The 17,996-nt window shown below is 36.3% G+C and overlaps 2 protein-coding genes and 1 long non-coding RNA gene across 6 annotated transcripts in view; 2 read left to right on the top strand and 1 right to left on the bottom strand.

Moving 5' to 3' along the window:
• Positions 1 to 4,901, top strand: part of plce1 (phospholipase C, epsilon 1) — a 151,455-nt gene extending 146,554 nt beyond the window's left edge. For 3 of the 4 annotated variants that reach the window (XM_057825375.1, XM_057825376.1, XM_057825373.1), the window contains exons 41-44: positions 358 to 531; positions 598 to 810; positions 3,156 to 3,366; positions 3,940 to 4,901. In XM_057825375.1, the coding sequence (XP_057681358.1) occupies positions 358 to 531; positions 598 to 810; positions 3,156 to 3,326 (558 nt within the window). In that variant the 3' untranslated portion in view covers positions 3,327 to 3,366; positions 3,940 to 4,901. Of the gene's footprint in view, positions 1 to 357; positions 532 to 597; positions 811 to 3,155; positions 3,367 to 3,923 lie in introns of all 4 variants that reach the window. The other variant, XM_057825374.1, reaches the window with a different exon arrangement.
• Positions 4,902 to 10,905: 6,004 nt separating this feature from the next.
• The window catches only part of pcdh15b (protocadherin-related 15b), a 268,709-nt gene continuing 261,618 nt past the window's right edge, over positions 10,906 to 17,996 (bottom strand). The window contains exon 40 of the mRNA XM_057826514.1: positions 10,906 to 14,915. Coding sequence (XP_057682497.1) covers positions 14,232 to 14,915 — 684 coding nt within the window. The 3' untranslated portion in view covers positions 10,906 to 14,231. The remainder of the gene's footprint in view (positions 14,916 to 17,996) is intronic.
• Positions 16,792 to 17,996, top strand: part of LOC130909736 (uncharacterized) — a 38,248-nt gene continuing 37,043 nt past the window's right edge. The window contains exons 1-2 of the long non-coding RNA XR_009061790.1: positions 16,792 to 16,841; positions 16,917 to 16,983. This is a non-coding gene — a long non-coding RNA (uncharacterized LOC130909736). The remainder of the gene's footprint in view (positions 16,842 to 16,916; positions 16,984 to 17,996) is intronic.

Below are 17,996 nucleotides of genomic sequence, written 5' to 3'. Positions count from 1 at the left end.
TACATTGTTTGAAGACACTCGGGAATTTTATTTTGTATTCGCATTTAATGCTCCTTTGTTTTTCAGCTCCTAAAATTTATTCTGCAACACATTGAATGTTCCTAATAGGATAACGCGATCATTTAAACTAACCAGTTGCTAGATTAATCGATTACTTTAATAACTGATAGCTGCAGCCCTAGAATATTTACTATTAATGTATCAGCATCCAGTATATTTAATCAGGGAGGACTAACCGTGAATGCTCATCTTTGTTAGTTCGCACCTCCAAGTCGGAATGAATCGGACGTTTCACGCTGTCAATGTTAGCCACTGGAAGTGTGCATAAAAATTGATGAATGATATTCCTCGTGTTAGAATCTAAACGAGAAGAACGCAGTGACCGAAGGTGAGGAGGAACTGACCACCGGAGGAAGCAGCGGCGGAGATGAGGACATGTTCTTGGTCCAAGTGCACGAGGTGTCCCCAGAGCAACCTCACACGGTCATCAAAGCGCCGCGCTACAGTTCCGCACAGGACATCATACAGCAAGTGAGGATGCAAAGTAAGCTCGCCAGAATCTGGAATGTCCTAAAACTGCATTCTCCTCTTTTTCAGACTCTAATCAAGGCCAAGTATTCGTATAGCATCGTGTCCAACCCCAATCCTAGTGACTACGTCCTCATGGAGGAGGTCGGGAAGGATGCCGGCTCCAAGAAGTCGTCCGGCGCTAAACCCGCGCAGCGAGTTCTTTTGGATCACGAGTGCGTGTATCACGCGCAGAGTCGTTGGAAGGGCGCCGGGAAGTTTATTCTTAAGCTCAAAGAGCAGGTAGGTGTCCGTTGTGACGTGATTATCACTAGTAGACGTCCAATCTAGAGCTGAAACGAATACTCGAGTAACTCGAGTTTAAAAACTGATCCGAGTAATTTTATTCACCTCGAGGAATCGTTTAATTTTGCCAGCTCTAAGCATCATGTTTTGCCCGGACTACTTTTAATGCGGGACAACGCGCTGATGTCACGTGCGTAGAGGAAGAAGCAATAAAAAAAATATTAAAAACCTTTCTGCAGCCGGCAGCCGCTCCAAACTACGCCAACGTTGCTAAAAACTAGCCCGCATGATGTTACGGTGGTAGCAGGTAGCATCTGATGCGTCTCAAAGATATCACATGTATGTTGAACTAGATGTGAAATGACAGAGTCAGCAGTGTTAGTAAACAGCCGCCATCCTAAAGCAGTACAATTCTCAGCGCTAATAAATAACATTAACGTTACTGTCACTCGCTCACGTAATGTTAGCACTGCGGAGGGCTAGGTTTCTATTAAGACCACTGTCGATGCGTGGCTAACGTGTCTTACATACAGGTTTTATTATTTAATCTATGAAAACATAGCGCTGTAGAGTGATGAGGGTGTAAAATGAAAATATGATGAAGCTAACTGTCAGATTTAGCTCAGTAGTCATTGCTGGATAAAACACCAAGTAGCACTGGTCCCTAATGTGCTCTAATACAGCAGGTATCATACTATAACGTTGAAAAAGAGTCACCCACTTCGTTAGGTTGCAATTATTTCTTTTTTGCGAACTTGTGGAACGACGACAACAACAACAGGAAGGCATGTCTCTCGCTCTCCCGCACCTCTCTCACCCCCGCACGTCACGCGGTGCATTCAGGAACGCATGCAAATATCACTGCCATATTATAACCTGATGTTACATTATTTATTTTGAACACTGCAAAAACTCAAAATCCTATCTGGACTTACAGTTTAGACTAACTTAAAACTTAACTACAATTTAAAAATGGCTTGACACAAATGAAAGTTCAATTGAAACACGTGGGAAAAACACTTAACTTTTAAGTGATGTGTGTTATCAAGGGTAATGGCATTTTTAGGTAAGAAATATTTGTTTTTTGTAAGATCTAAAAGTTTTTTGAGTGAAAGCAGTGAATGTCTTTTTTTTTTTATTCTAGTCACATCTGAGAAACAATTGTTGGCTGCTTTCAACAATGTACATCGAAAATAAAGACATTGATTGACTGAAAATGGTTCAATATTAGATGAAATGTCTTGTTTTCTTATGTATTTTTATAATTGCTCATTACCTAAAAAATATGTTTTATCCGATTACTCGATTAATCAATAGGATTTTCAGTTGATTACTCGATTACTAAAATACTCCATAGCTGCAGCCCTAGTCCAAGCCATTTGAAGTGGGAGCGAATGAAGATTCCCTGCCAACCCTACCACTTTAAATGCATTCGACGTCTAGTGCTGTCGATGGCAGCCAATGAATATACTGTACATAAGGTTTTGGAGGAGTACATAAGTACATAAAGTAGTAAAATAAAAACACTAAATATAGAAAATTAAATGTTAAAATAGTAATGAAAATAAGCAAATCCAGATTTATGAATAGATTCCTTTATTATTTTAATAAAATATTTTTTTCCATATATTATTTATTTATTTCCCAATGTTTTATTTTAATATTTTTAATTTTGAATAATTTTCTGGTTTATGTCTTTCTAGTTCTTCTAAAATCTTATTTTTAAATTTAATTTAGGTTTTATTATTATTTTTTTTATTTTTTTTTTTGAATAGTTTTTAATTTTCTTCTATTTATTTATTTATTTATTTTTTAAATATTTGTTTTTTATTTAGGTTTATTTTTTTTTTAAATTTCATAGTTTTTAAATATGTATAAAATCTTTATAGTGTTTTTTTATATTTCATCCAAATTCTGTGTTTTTCAATTAAATTTTCTATATTTTATATTTGTTTTTTATTATTGTTATTTTCATGTACCGTGTTTTCCGCAAGAGGCGCACCTTGATATCAATCAATATTGGCTAATCATGGCATGAATTTCGCTTTGGCTTTCGCTGGATGCATAAGACAACCCTTATAACTACTACTACTACTACTGCCTCTTAATAATGCAGTGCACCCGTTTTATAAAAACAGTTTTAAAACAGGCTATTCATTGAAGGTGTGCCTAATAGTGTGGAAAATACGGTATTTGTATATTGCCCCAGTGCTTACTTAAACTGACAGAGTGAATATTAATTATTTTCAAGTGGATTAGCCGTCTATTGCCGTCAACCGTAGCTAACGAGTTAAAAACCCATAGCGTGAAATGAAGTCCATCCCTGGAAATATTTTGCTCAGGTGGCACGCGAGGACAAGAAAAAGGGGATATCGTTCGCCAGCGAGCTGAAAAAGTTAACCAGTCGTGGGCGCAGCATGACGACGGGCGCGGCGGCCACGGCGGAAGGCTCCGCCCACAGTAAGGATGAGAAAGCGGCATGCTGCGTGGCGCTCACCGAGCTGCACGAGTGAGACTGCACGCTGCTCTGTGCATGGCGAACATGCAACAGAGGTATTGTAACAACAATGAATGAATTAACAGAGATGAATTAGTAATAGTGTTGTGTGGAATGAAGTGTTAATTGTTGACTGCTTAACCATTACTTACATACTCTTTCGGTGAATTGAAAACATCAAAAAAATCCTTTGGGTTTTGTACCTAACTTTGATGGTTGCACCGAAAAATAATTTCCAATAGCAAAAACACATTTTCTAAATTGAACATGTCCTATATTTTTTGTCAAATTCACATCATTCATAGATCATAATGTTCACAAAATGAAGGCGCACAAAAGCTATTAGTCAGTTTTTGGGCAAAATTTGGCAAATAGATTAGATGTCTAGTGCTGTCAATGGCAACTTTTAACACAAAAGTGTCCTGAAAATGCCCCCAAACTAATAGGAAGTGACTGAAAATTATAGTTATGGCTAATAGAAGATTTTGAATTTGCTTGTGATTAATTCAATATTTAATTATGGTACTCTAAGGAATGACAAATGTGTTTCAATATTTACCTGCCATTCTAAAAAATTGACATAACTGAGTTTTAACGCTACTGCCGTCAACAGTGGTCTACTTTTTCAGGGTATCTATGTGTGAAGGCGCAGACATCTTCGTCGTTCAACAGAGGGCAGCAAAAAGCAGACTCCTGCCTCTCCTCGCCTCTCGGCCCTCCCGCCGCATGGAAGCGTCACATCCTTCAAAACTGGAAGATCCACAAATGAAAACCCCCCGGAGAGCGATGGAAATCATTGTCCCCGCCCTCTTTTCTTAAAGGACCGAGCAAAAAAAAACAGATAAGCGGCTCAGTGCTTGAGGGTGACGAAGCGACGAGATGAGGAAGAAACGTTTGGAGATGAGATACTTTATTTCCTGTACTGTAAGAGCACATTTTGGGTTGCAAAGGGACGAAGGTTTTGAAAAATGCACATTTTAAGGCAAAGCATTACACTAAATGTAGCGCTCAAGGTGGCCAGTCGTTATTGGATTTTGCAGTTACTGACAAGTGGAGAATTGTTTTTCGCCCAAAATGTAGCACAATAGATTTTTGTTTTTCTTTTTTTAATTTCTTGTATAGTTGTGACTTCACTGGCAGACTAACTTACTCCCGAGCCGCATGTGGCTTTTTTTTTGTAATCCTCCTGCTGTGAATTTGAAGGCGGCCAATGAGTTAATAGTACATCTTTTTTGATAAATACTATGTCGGAGGTCAGTTTTAGGGCCCAACCTAGCGAAACATGACGCGTCAAGGTCTTACCTCCTTGATACCTGAATTTACATTTTACATAAATACATCAAAAAGCATTAGGGGAATACATAAAAGTACATAAAAATAGTAATAATTAAAAACAAGAAAACCTAAATATAGAAGTTTAAATGGAAAAATACAACAAAAATTTTGAAAATTTAATACTTCATCCAAAAAAAAAAAAAAAAATTACAAAAATAGAAAAACACAGAGAATCAAATAAGACATTTTAAAAAATATATAGAGAAATAAATATTTGAAAATATGAAGATTACATAAAAAGGAAGAATTTTTAAAATTTAGAAATTTTCCCTCCAGTTATTTTTTTGTTATTTAAAAATAATAGTATTTTTAATTATTTTTAAAAAAATGTATTTTTTTTTAAATTTTAATTTAATTTTCTTTAATTTACTTTATTTTATTTATTAACTTGTATTACTTTTAACTTGTATTAACTTGTATTATTATTATTTTATTATTGTTAGTGATATATTTAATTTATATATTTTAATAATTTTATTTAAATGATATATTTAATTTCTATTATTATATATATATATATATATATATATATTCCTTTTTTTTAATATCTCATTATTTTATTTTACAATGTTCTCATTTTTAACTATTTAAAAAAAAAAAACTACCACAAATTAGAAAAATATAGGGAACCAAATAAATTTAAAATAAAATATTATAGAAATATAGATAATTTTGAAAATATAAAGATTTAAAAAAGTAAGAATTTTTGAAATTCAGAAAACTCAACCACAATTTTTATTTCATTTTTTTTTTTTGTTATTGATTAATAAAAAATGAGTTTTTAATTTTCTGTATTAGCTCAAACGTATTATTTTTAATATTTGTATGATTTTTTTAAATTTTAGAATTTTCTCATTTTTAGCTGTATTTTTCAAATTTAATTATTTATATTTAGCATTTCCAGTGTAAGTACTATTTTTTTATGTACTCATGTATTTCTTTTAGGCATATTTGTTAAATGTAAATTCAGGTATCAAGGCCTTACAACAGCATTTTGCACATTTTTGTTTATCCCCCAGAAATGTATCATTTCTTGCGTTGATTTTGAGAGGCGTGAACATGATTGGACGGTGAGAGAGATCGTTCTACTTATTTCTTTACATTTCAGCCTAGTTGAAGAAATGGGACTTTTTATGGTTTTACTATTGATTCATATTGATATCAACTGCAGTCTGGATGATCTGTAACTCATAGTGTGCCATTGATGGCGATAAATGTTCATTGCCTTTGGACTGGAAGGAGCAAATTAACAAAAATAATTGAATTCATAATATGCCAAATTTACAAATTAAAACGAATACAAAATAATGTCAATTTAAAAGAATAACATTCTCGTTCATTGGTTTTTTAAAAAATTTGTTCGATCGCTGCTAGCCCTCCCAGTCAAAATGTATTGGACGTCTATCGACGTCTATGGCAGTGAATGAGTTGGACATATTCGGGGCCACTTTTAGCATTTAGATTTTTGACTTTTTCTTTCAATGTTTTTGCTTACTTGACAGAAAAATACACTACAGTATATGAGCAACACCAGATTTGCAATGTGGCGTTCATTTACATTCCGACTTTTAAATCGGTTTTCTGGCATTGGAAGTGAGAGGAGTTGTTATTAATTCCTGTTAAGAATGGAGAAAACTTATTTTATTGTTGTCATTGTTGAATAAGGTTTTCGGTAACACTTTAGAATGCTTATGACAGATGTCATTAAGTGTCATCCGGCAAATTTTGCCAATTTTGAATGGATGTAGGAGATGCAGAATGGACATAAATGGAGTGTGTGAAAAAATGTGCCGGTTGACACTTAATGACACCTGTCATAAGCATTATAAAGTGTTCTAAAGTGCATTCATTAATGCTCATGACAGTGTCGTGACACAATTATGGCAGTCTTATGACGCCAGTGTCGTTTTTTCTTTACAAATCCTACATCAAATCTAAATTATGACATTTTTCTAAAGCTCGTTATAGGATGAACTCCTTGATGCCTGAATTTACATTTAGAAAATATACAGTATATCGAAAAGCACGGGGAGAAATACGTAAGTACATGAAAATAATAATAAACCAACTACTGTATATCAATTTACTTGAAAAAATACGACAAATACAAGAATTGAAAAAAAATATATAATATACATAATAAAATTGATTTAAAAAGTACTAACTGAATTAATTTGAAAAATAAAACTAAAATTTTAATAATCCAAATAAAGTAAAAAAAAAATGTAAAAAAAAAAAAAAAACGGAAATTTTTCTTTTATTTTAATAAATTTTCTGTATTTTCTTCTATTTTTTGTAATTTTTAAAAATGTATAGAAACATTTATATAAATATATATTGTTTATATACATAATAAAGAATAATTTACAAAGTACTAACTGAATTAAATAGAAAAATTAAAAATTAGATGAGCCAAATAAAAAATGTAAAAAAAAAAAAAAAAAAAATACGGAAAACATTTTTTTTTAAAATAAATTTTCTGTATTGTATACATTTTTTAAAAATAAAAAATAGAAAATACAGAGAAATTATTAAAATTAGATCAAAATTTCCGTACTTTTTTTTTTACATTTTTATTTTATTTGGAAAAATTTATCAATATTTTTTTTTAAAAATTCCATATTTTTTTTAATTTGGATTATCACAATTTATAATATATATATATATATATATATATATATATATAGATATATATACAAATATAAGAAAATACGGGAAAAAAATTAAAATTTAAAAATAATTTTCCATATTTTTTCAATTTTTTTATTTTATTTGGATTATCACATTTTTAGTTGTATTTTTCAATTTAATTCAGCACTGAGTACTTTTAAAATATTTTTTAAAATTATATATATGTATATATATATGTATATATATATATATATATATATATATAATAATTTTATTTTTTGAATATATTCTACATTTTTTAAAAATAAATAGAAGAAAATACAGAAAAATTTATTGGAATTTAAAAATTGTATTTTCCGATTTTTTTTTTTTCGTGAATTTTTATTTTATTTGGTTGATCTCATTTTATTTTTCCAATTTAATTTATTTCGTACTTTTTAATTATGTCCATTTTATATGAACTAATGTATTCCTCCAATGCTTGCTGAATGAACGTTCATTCGCTGCCAACCCTCCCACTTCAAATGGACTGGACGTCTACTCATGAAAATCAAATCAGTTGTTTGAATTTGGAGGAGCAAATGAATAATTGACATTCGCTGTCAACCTTCCTAATTCAAAAAGATTGGACGTCCACTCGCGACAAACTAATTGCAATCCATTGGACGCCATATCGTATCGCCGAAGGCACTAAAACAGTTCAATTTAAATTCAAGCATCAAGTGTTCATTTCATACTTTTGACCTCAACAGAAAGTGATGCATTTTCAACTCTTTTATTTTCCCCCTGAATGTATTACTTTGTATCATATTTGAGATAGATGTTATTTATTTCACGTTGAAAGCCCTGGTCGGCGTTTAACTGTTATATAGTTTATTTTATGTGTGTTTTTATGTGACAATTTTAATTTATTTGAGCACAATAAGAAAACGAGATTGTCTGTATGAATGCTGTCAGTTGTGACATTGAATTATTTCAGTTCTGGAGTTTTATTAAATTCCTTTTTTGTTCAATAGGTTGCTGAGAAGGACGACAAATAACACTATTTTAGAGTATTTTAGTCGTGTATTCACATTTTGTTCGGTGAGCGCTGACTCGGTCATTTCCAGAAAGACGGACATTACGTTCACAGTCATCCAAGTTGTCGTTACTTGAATTTTTTTTTTTTTTTTCATTGGATGGATATTTGTGGATTTTTCTGTGTCATGGAATAATAATAAAATGACAACATGCTCACTTTGTAGTCATTAGAATCATTTGAATTAGTGCTGTACGATATAACGAAATACACAAAGCAAATTTATAATAATGTCTAAGATTATTAAACTTACTTTAAGTAAATGTTACAGTGGTACTTCTACATACGAAGTTATTTGTTCCAGGAACTTGTTTGTAAGTCGAAATGGTCGTGTCGAGCACGATATTCCCATTAGAATACATTACAATGGTGTCAGGATTAGCGATGAGACATCATAGAATAGGATGCCAACATACTCGCACTCGCAAGGGAATACTGGGTGATTTGTGTACACTCCACCCCTCACCCGTCTTTTTTTGGTTATCAGGCCACCCACATGGTGTCAACCGGAAATAAAACTAGCTAACGATAGCACCAACATATTCATAGTTAGTGTAGGCGTTCAATGTATTTGTTGTTGTTGTTTGTGCTTCTTCTGTCTCTCGCTCTTCTTCTTTTCTTCTGTTCCCCCATTACCACATCCCCATAGAAGTGTTTGGTTGCAACCTGTTGATTCCTTTTTTTTTTAAACAGTGAAACTTTTTTTCAAAGATGATTCTTGGTGGGAGGATATCGATAACTTTTGGGCTACAAAGTATCGTGATACAGTTGTATGAAAAAGTACCTTTTGGAATTTTTCACATATCTGCATAAAATCACCATCAAATCTGATCTGATCTTTGTCAAAATCACACAGATGAAAAAACAGTGTTTGCTTTAACTAAAACCACCCGAACATTTTTAGGTTTTCATATTTTAATGAGGATAGTATGCAGACAACGACAGAAGGGGGGAAATAACTAAGTGAACCCTCACATTTAATATTTTGTTGGCAGTTACAACTTAAACCAGACGCTTCCTGTAGCTGCAGATCAGTCTGGCACATTGATCAGGAGTAATCCTGGCCCGTTCTTCTCTACAAAACTGCTGTAGTTCAGTCAGATTCCTGGGATGCCTGGAATGAATCACTGTCTTTAGGTCATGCCACAGCATCTCAATGGGGTTCAAGTCTGGATTTTGACTTGGCCACTACAGAACATGTATTTTGTTCTTCTGAAACCATTCTGAAGTAAATGTATTTATGTGTTTTGGATCATTGTCTTGTTGCAGCATCCATCCTCTTTTTAGCGTCAACTGTCTGACAGACGGCCTCAGGTTTTCCTGCAAAACATCCTGATAAACTTTTGAATTCATTCTTCCATTAATAATTGCAAGTGTCCATGCCCCGAGGCAGCAAAACAGCCCCAATTCATGCTTCACGGTGGAAATGGGGTGTTGATGTTGGTGAGCTGTTCCATTTTTCCTCCACACATGGCGTTGTGTGTTACTCCCGAACAATTCAACTTTGGTTTCATTAGTCCACTAAATATTTTTGTCAACATTTCTGTGGAGTGTCCAAGTGCTTTTTTTTTTTTTTTTTTGCAAATATTGAACAAGCAACAATGTTTTTTTTTTTTTTAGACAGCAGTGGCTTCCTCCGTGGAGTCCTCCAATGAACACCATTCTTGGTTTAGTTTTACATTTAGTTGATGTGTGCACAGAGATATTGGACTTTGCCAGTGATTTCTGTAAGTCTTTAGCAGACACTGTATGATTCTTTTTGACCTCGCTGAGTATTCTGCGCTGAACTCTTGGTGTCATCTTTGGTGGATATCCACTCCTTGGGAGAAAAGCAACAGTGCCAAACTCTCCATTTGGAGACAACTTCTCTGACTGTCAATTGATGAACATCCAGACTTTTAGAGATGGTTTTGTATCATTTCCCAGCTTTACACAAATCAACAATCCTTGATCGCAGGTTTTCAGACAGCTCTTTTGACCGAGCCGTGATGCAAATCAGACAATGCTTCTCATTGAGACAATTCTCACCAGGTGTGTGTTTTATAGTGGGCAGGGCAGCTTTAGACCACTCATCAGTGATTGAGCACACACCTGACTTAAATTGTTTGGTAAAAATGGGTTTCAAATGCTCTTTAGGCAGAGGGTTCACTTAGTTATTTTTCCCACTTCTGTCATTGTTTGCATGCTATCCTCAATAAAATTTGAAAACCTAAAAATGTTTGGGTGGTTTTAGTTAAAGCAGACACTGTTTTTTCATCTGTGTATTTTTGACAAAGATCACATTTGATGTTGATTTTATGCAGAAATGTGAGAAATTCCAAAAGGTTCAGATAGTCATTCATACCACTGAATTATCACACCTCTAATGTCCATATTGTCATTATCGCCTTAAGTAGACTGGTACCTGCAATGCACATTTTGGCCAGCAGAAGGCAATTTGCACTAACTTGTACGTATATCGTTCTCAATGGCAGGTAATGATGTAATAATGATTATATACGTATATATATATATATATATATATATATTTTTTTTTTTTTTTTTTGTAAATAAGAGCGATTTCAAATCAACACTCGATGACATCAGCATGAATCTGTCTATTGATTGGTTGGTAAGAGTGCAATAAAGACAACAGGCGCCCATACAAGGGTCATTGGCTGACATGTTTTTATTTTTTTTCTCCTGTTTGTCAAGCACCTTGTCCAACGTACAAGACGTCACAATTTCCAAATAAGCCGTGACGTTGAACGGGAAAGAAAAAGTGCTCAAAGATCCAATTCACGTCAACTTTCGATGACTTTTAATTTGCTGAAAGCTTCTTAAAAATGGACACCTGTGTTTGCATTTTGCAACGTTTAGACGGAAACCGTCCGAAGCAAAAATGTGGCATTTTGATATTGATTTTTTTTTGTGTGTGTGTGTAGGTATATTCGTGCGATTTGTGACGGCGACAACAGAGTGGAGCGTCGTCAAGATTTCCAATCCGGAGGTTTTCAGATTTTTACAGTTTCACCCCGCCCAAAATGCGAGCCTTGTACAAGATACATTCAATTTAGTCTTCTGTGGTTCTAAAATTTTGCACATATTTGTTGTGAGATTGAGTCAAAAGCAGATCTAACCACGCAAATCTTTCAAACAGTATGTTTTCTTTCTGAAAACATGTACTGCTCATGACAATACTGCGATTTTCCAGGAAAATAACAAATGAAACGGCACGATTGTTTGAAATATAAATTGACTGCAACCAATAGCGTGATTCGCATTCCGTTTACGTCACATCCCATCTCTGCTTTTTTAATTGGTTCTTTCAGATTCAGTCTGTGCTTGTTAGCCTCAACTCCAATATCGATTTTGAAATCCAGCTTAATGCCGCCTTCACATGCTGTGGGAAAGATGATCCTTACCTTTGGTTAATTGGTCATTACGAATAAGTCCTGTTCATGTGCTTTTGTTGTCGTAGCAAAAAAAAAAAAAAAAAAACACAGCACCCATGACCTTTATTTTGGTCTGTAGCGACAGTTTTAGACCTAGTAATCCATCAACTAAATGCAAAGGGTAAGTTTTAAGACTTGGTTTGAAAAAAAAAGTTTTATAAATGTGTATACTACAGTGGGGCAAATAAGTATTTAGTCAACCACCAATTGTGCAAGTTCTCCTACTTGAAAAGATTAGAGAGGCCTGTAATTGTCAACGTGGGTAAACCTCAACCATGAGAGATGGAATGTGGAAAAAAAAGAAAAAGAAAATCACATTGTTTGATTTTTAAAGAATTTATTTCCAAATTAGAGTGGAAAATAAGTATTTCTTCACCTACAAACAAGAAAGATTTCTGGCTGTCAAAGAGGTCTAACTTCTTCTAACGAGGTCTAACGAGGCTCCACTCGTTACCTGTATTAATGGCACCTGTTTTAACTCATTATCGGTATAAAAGACACCTGTCCACAACTTAAGTCAGTCACACTCCAAACTCCACTATGGCCAAGACCAAAGAGCTGTCGAAGGACACCAGAGGCAAAATTGTAGACCTGCACCAGGCTGGGAAGACTGAATCAGCAATAGGTAAAACGCTTGGTGTAAAGAAATCAACTGTGGGAGCAATTATTAGAGAATGGAAGACATACAAGACCACTGATAATCTCCCTCGATCTGGAGGTCCATGCAAGATCTCACCCCGTGGCGTCAAAATGATCATAATGGTAACAAGAACGGTGAGCAAAAATCCCAGAACCACACGGGGGGACCTAGTGAATGACCATTCTTCTTTGGCCAACTGCTCCAGGTCTCTGAGATTTGAAGGGTGCCTTCTCCAAACTGCCATTTTCAGATCCTCTCCACAGGTGTTCTATGGGATTCTGGTCTGGACTCATTGCTGGCCACTTTAGAGGTTTCCAGTGCTTTCTCTCAAACCATTTTCAAGTGCTTTTCGAAGTGTGTTTTGGGTCATTTTCCCGCTGGAAGACCCATGACCTCTGAGGGAGACCTAGCTTTATCACACTGGACCCTACATTATTCTGCAAATTTGTTGGCAGTCTTCAGACTTCATAATTCAAAGCACACGGTCAAGCATTCCAGTGCCAGAGGCAGCATAGCAATCCCAAAACATCAGGGAACCTCCGCCATGTTTGACTGTGGAGACCGTGTTCTTTTCTTTGAAGGCTTCGTTTTTTTCCCCCCTGTAAACTCTATGTTGATGTATTTTCCCAAAAAGCTCTACTTTTGTCGCATCTGACCAGAGAACATTTTTGGCTTTCTGAGGTAAGTTTTGGCAAACTCCAGCCTGGCTTTTTTTGTCTCTTTGGGTCAAAAGTGGGGTCTTCCTGGGTATCCTACCATAGAGTCCCTTTTCATTCAGACACCGACGGATAGTACGGGTTGACATTGTTGTACCCTCGGACTGCAGGACAGCTTGAACTTGTTTGGATTTAAGTCGAGGTTCTTTATCCACCATCCACACAATCTTTCGTTGAAATCTCTTGTCAATTTTAAGTTAGCCACAGTGCCATGGGCTTTACACTTATTGATGGCACTGCGCACGGTAGACAAAGGAACATTCAGGTCTTTGGAGATGGACTTGCACCCTTGAGATTACCCCTGCTTCCTCGCAATTTTGCTTCTCAAGACCTCACAGTTCTTTGGTTTTCTTTCTTTTCTCCATGCTCAATGAGGTACACACAAGGACAGAGGTTGAGTCAACTTTAATCCATTTTCACTGGCTGCAAGTGTGATTGTTATTGCCACCACCTTTTATGTGCCACAGGTAAGTAACAGTTGCTGTTAATTACACAAGTTAAAGAAGCATCACATGATTTTTCAAAGGGTGCCAATACTTTTGTCCGTCCCAATTTTGGAGTTTTGTTTAACATGATAATGATTTAATTTTTTCCCCCCATTCTATTTTGTGTTTTTTCATTGCAAGCAAAATAAATGAAGAAATTACTACCAAATTGCACTCATTTTCTGGGAGAAATTAATAATTATCTGACAGAATTGCAGGGGTGGAAATACTTTTGTCCAGCAATGTAGTTGAATTGTCTCAAAATATGATTTTAATTCCAATAATGATGCTACTTAAGATTTTTTTTGTTATGTCATATGCACTTTTCGACTCGACAATTGTATTTACCATAAGGCATGAAGGCACCATAAACCACAGAAGAACAGACTGACTTGCCATGTATCTTGTACATGACCAGTGCCAGTCAGGCTACCAAAACACTGTTTCCGTCTAAACGATATCAAATTTTTTGTGTGTTTTTCCCCCCTGTCAACATCGTCATGTAAACGGCCCTCTAAGAATCATTTTGACATGCTGATTTCTGCAATCGGAACACAAATGAAGAGTTATTGAGACCGAAAACTTGTCGTGTTTGATGCCAGTCATAACTTGGTCATGGGAATGTGAAGATTGTTCCAGGGCCCCATCCATAGCTCCTCCTCGTCCGATTGGGTCCTCTCGCTGGGACACCTGGGAAGCTCCCTCATGACGAGGCCTTCGTCCGCCTCGCTGTTGCTGCCGTCAACTCTGGACTCTATCTCGCCCTCATCTCTGTTCTCGTCGTTCCCGTTCTGTCCCGTCTCCACTTCGGCGTTGGAGGCTCGTTCCGGGCCAGCGTTGCTGGTCGATTCTGACGAAAGGCTGGATTGTCGAGTGTCGAACACGTTGACGGTTTTATGAATGTCGGTCGTAGTGAAAGAAGGGCTACCGGAGGTCTTGAAGGTGCGAAGGGTTTTGACGCCTCTCTCCGCCACAGTTTTGGGGCTGTTCAGGGGCAATTTCTCCTCCAGAGTGGCCGCCATTTTGTCCAGTTTTTTAAAATGCTTGGCCAGCCTTGAGCTGAAAGCCGGCGACGGGGGTTTGTTGTTGGTGGGCGTGACGGAGCGCCGAGTGCGGACCACCGAGCCGTTCTGGGCTACGTAGAGGCCGCCGTTGACGTTGCTGTGGTTGGTGAAGGTCGAGGTGGCGCGGCCGCGTTGGGATTCTGGCGCACTGTCATCACCGGTGGAGCTTGTCTCATACTCGCGGTCCACCACTAGCTTGATCCGACGTGTTCGACAGCCATGCTGGAAAATAAACAAAAATTAGTAGACCTTTTAATCATGTTTGAGGGACACAAAAGACCCCAGAATGTCCCAAAACATGACAACGGTACGCCAAATTTACCTTTCTGTCACTTCCTTGTTAATACCATTGACAACTAGAGTTGTCCCATATTATCGGATAGCTGATAATATCGACCGATAAAAGCATTTTAAAATAATATCAGATAATGTTGACCGTGAATGTAGAAGCCTTCTACCCTTGTACAAGGGCTGGTCACAGCTTGGCACAGCACTTATGCTTACTGACCATTAGATGTCTCCAAACTAAGCTGCTCGGGACATAGACCTAATATTGATATTGACGGGTGGGTCACATCCGTCACAGGGCCGGCCCAGGCCATTTCGGGGCCCCAAGCAAAATAATGCTAAGGGGCCCATATTTTTCGTCACAGTGTACTGTGAAACCCATTAATGCAATCCAACCCATACGTCCATATTTTGTATATTAATCAGATTTTTCGTTTCTCTGCTCCAGAAGGATAAATTCTCTTCGAAATATTCGTGGATCTATTTTCCAAGCAAGTTTGAGCACCAATCATTGCAAAGCAGGTTCAACGTCACTCCCCAGGTTGCCAGATTGTAATGACAAGAAAATGGATGTTTGCGCCGATAAACGGCAATGCGCAACAAATTATTCACGATGCTCTATTAACAACGTAAAAAATGAGGTTGCCAGATTGGGGGATCTTAGTGGTCAGGGGCCCTAAGCAGCTGCATAGTTTGCGTATAAGCTGGGCCGGCCTTGATCCGTCATACACGGCACCTCGCCTTCAAGTCGGGGGCCTCCCTATCTCGAGAGGAGTTATTCTCACACGCACGCAGCGATCGAACGTCGGATTTAGGTTGAAAAAGTTCGAAAGCTGTATCGCATACAAACAGGAAGGATTGTCTGTGGAGTGATTTGTTCGAGGATTCAAGGTAAATATTATATTTTTCATACCATGCATGCATTTGGAAACATTGTGAAAAAAAATCAATGGGAGAAATTAGCCACTACGGAATTGGCTGGCGTCGTAGTCCGCAATATTTACGTAAAATAAATGCTAACTACACGCTTTTTTTTTGCTTTTAACCAAGAATCGAGACTGTTTTATGTCCCTATCTATAAAAAATTCAGGGATTTAAGCATTTATTCACAAGAGTTTTCAACGGAAAAATCTCTGTTTTCATAAGGTGGCTGCAGCACATTCAACATATTTACGTAAAGTAAATGCTAACTGCCCTTTTTTTTTTTTGCTTTTAACCAAGAATCGAGACTGTTTTACGTACATATCTATAAAGACTTCAGGAAATTAAGCATTTATTCACAAGAATTTCAATGTAAAAAGCTCTTTGTTTGTGGTAAGGTGGCGCCTCAGTGACTAAAGACTAGCAGTACATTTGACATATTTACGTAAAATAAATGCTAACTGCCCGTTTTTTGTTTTTTTTTGCTTTTAACCAAGAATCGCCCCGTGCCCTGTCAATATCATTATGAAGTCTATGCTCGAGAGTTTTTTTTTGTTTTGTTTTTTGTGAGCATTATCCTTAATAAAGGATATGTTAAGTCCACGACCGCATTTATCCGTTTGATATCGGATTTTTGGAGTTGGACATAATCGGGATATCAGTTAAAAAGTCGTTATTGGACAACTCTATTGACAACTAAAGACATCCAATTCATTTAAATTGGCTGTGAGTTATCCTGTTTCAGTGTCATTGACGGCACTATGCTTAACCCAGTGTTAAATAACCAGGAAATTCATGTTTTATAAATTCGAATTATTTCCGATGCACCTGAATGCACCACTGCGAAATGTACGCCATCTCTTGCTCGCTCACTAACTCATTTGCGAGAGAGAGAGAGCGGGAACGTTAGTCGTTAGGAAAGCTTCCTGAACTCTCCACGTAAGTAGTGTAAGACAAAATAGCCTTCCCTGATAATTTAAGTTTGTTTATTCACATTTTATTTTGGCCTCAAAGGTGTTGGAGACGACTGCGGTACATTTTGAGCCAACGAGAGAAAAGTTATTGAAGCAAAACTATCCTGGTGAGTGTTCCCATATACGCTATTGGGTTAGCTGTCGATGTGTGCTAAACAATTTGGATATATCCACACGAAAAATGATAAAATAAAACCAGTCAGGACAATTGTTATAGACTGTTATGGACAAAAGATTTGTGATTAGAGTTCTGTTATGTCATTTATGTTGAGTTGTGAAAAAAAAAAAAATTTTAGCCAACTTTTCAATGCGTTTTTTTTTCTAGCATTAGCACATGAGCTGTGCTTGTGGGGGGGAATAATGGTGTTAACTATGTTTATTAGAGTCCAAAATATATTTATTTTTTTATTTTAACTAATCAATTACTGTTATGTGCTTTACATTGTTTGCACCTTGAGTAATGAACCTGCACATTTCGTGCTGGCTGTTTTTTTTTTTTTGGGGATTGATTTACTCGTGGAGAAGAGACTACTTGCTGCGACCTGGACTGAACGGTAGGACAAAAGGATTAATCAGCAGTCCTTGGATTATTATTTTTTTCTGAGATCTCAGATTTTCATTTTTTTGGGTCAGGACTAAAGCCTGACGAAAGGGGAAAAAAAGCGATCGCAATTTAATTTTATTTTTTCTCACTGACTCTGGGTATCGCTATTTAGGTTAAAAAGTTTTTCATTGCATTTATTGTTTATAGACCCTACTCACATGACGTCACAACCACGCCTTCGCGCCATATTGTCCGTCAACTCGTCGTGTTGACGCATTACCGCTATGTACATTCCTCCTATTATGGCGTGTTTTTCTGCTCGTTAACATTACTAATCAAAATGGTGAAGGCGTGTGTGGCAGTTGGTTGCAATAACAGAGAAGATAGACGGAGAGACTTAAGTTCTACCGTATTCCGAGAGACCCCGAGAGGAGAGCGAGATGGACTGCTGCAATTCGACGAGAAAACTGGGCTCCAAACGATTACCACGGATTATGTAGTAGTCATTTTATATCTGGTAAGATGCATTTAATATATATTTAGAGGGTTTTGGGCTGACAACCACAATTAAGATCA

The sequence above is a fragment of the Corythoichthys intestinalis genome, chromosome 21, assembly GCF_030265065.1.
Source record: "Corythoichthys intestinalis isolate RoL2023-P3 chromosome 21, ASM3026506v1, whole genome shotgun sequence".
Taxonomy (NCBI): domain Eukaryota; kingdom Metazoa; phylum Chordata; class Actinopteri; order Syngnathiformes; family Syngnathidae; genus Corythoichthys; species Corythoichthys intestinalis.
This window is presented reverse-complemented; position numbering and strand designations above follow the sequence as displayed.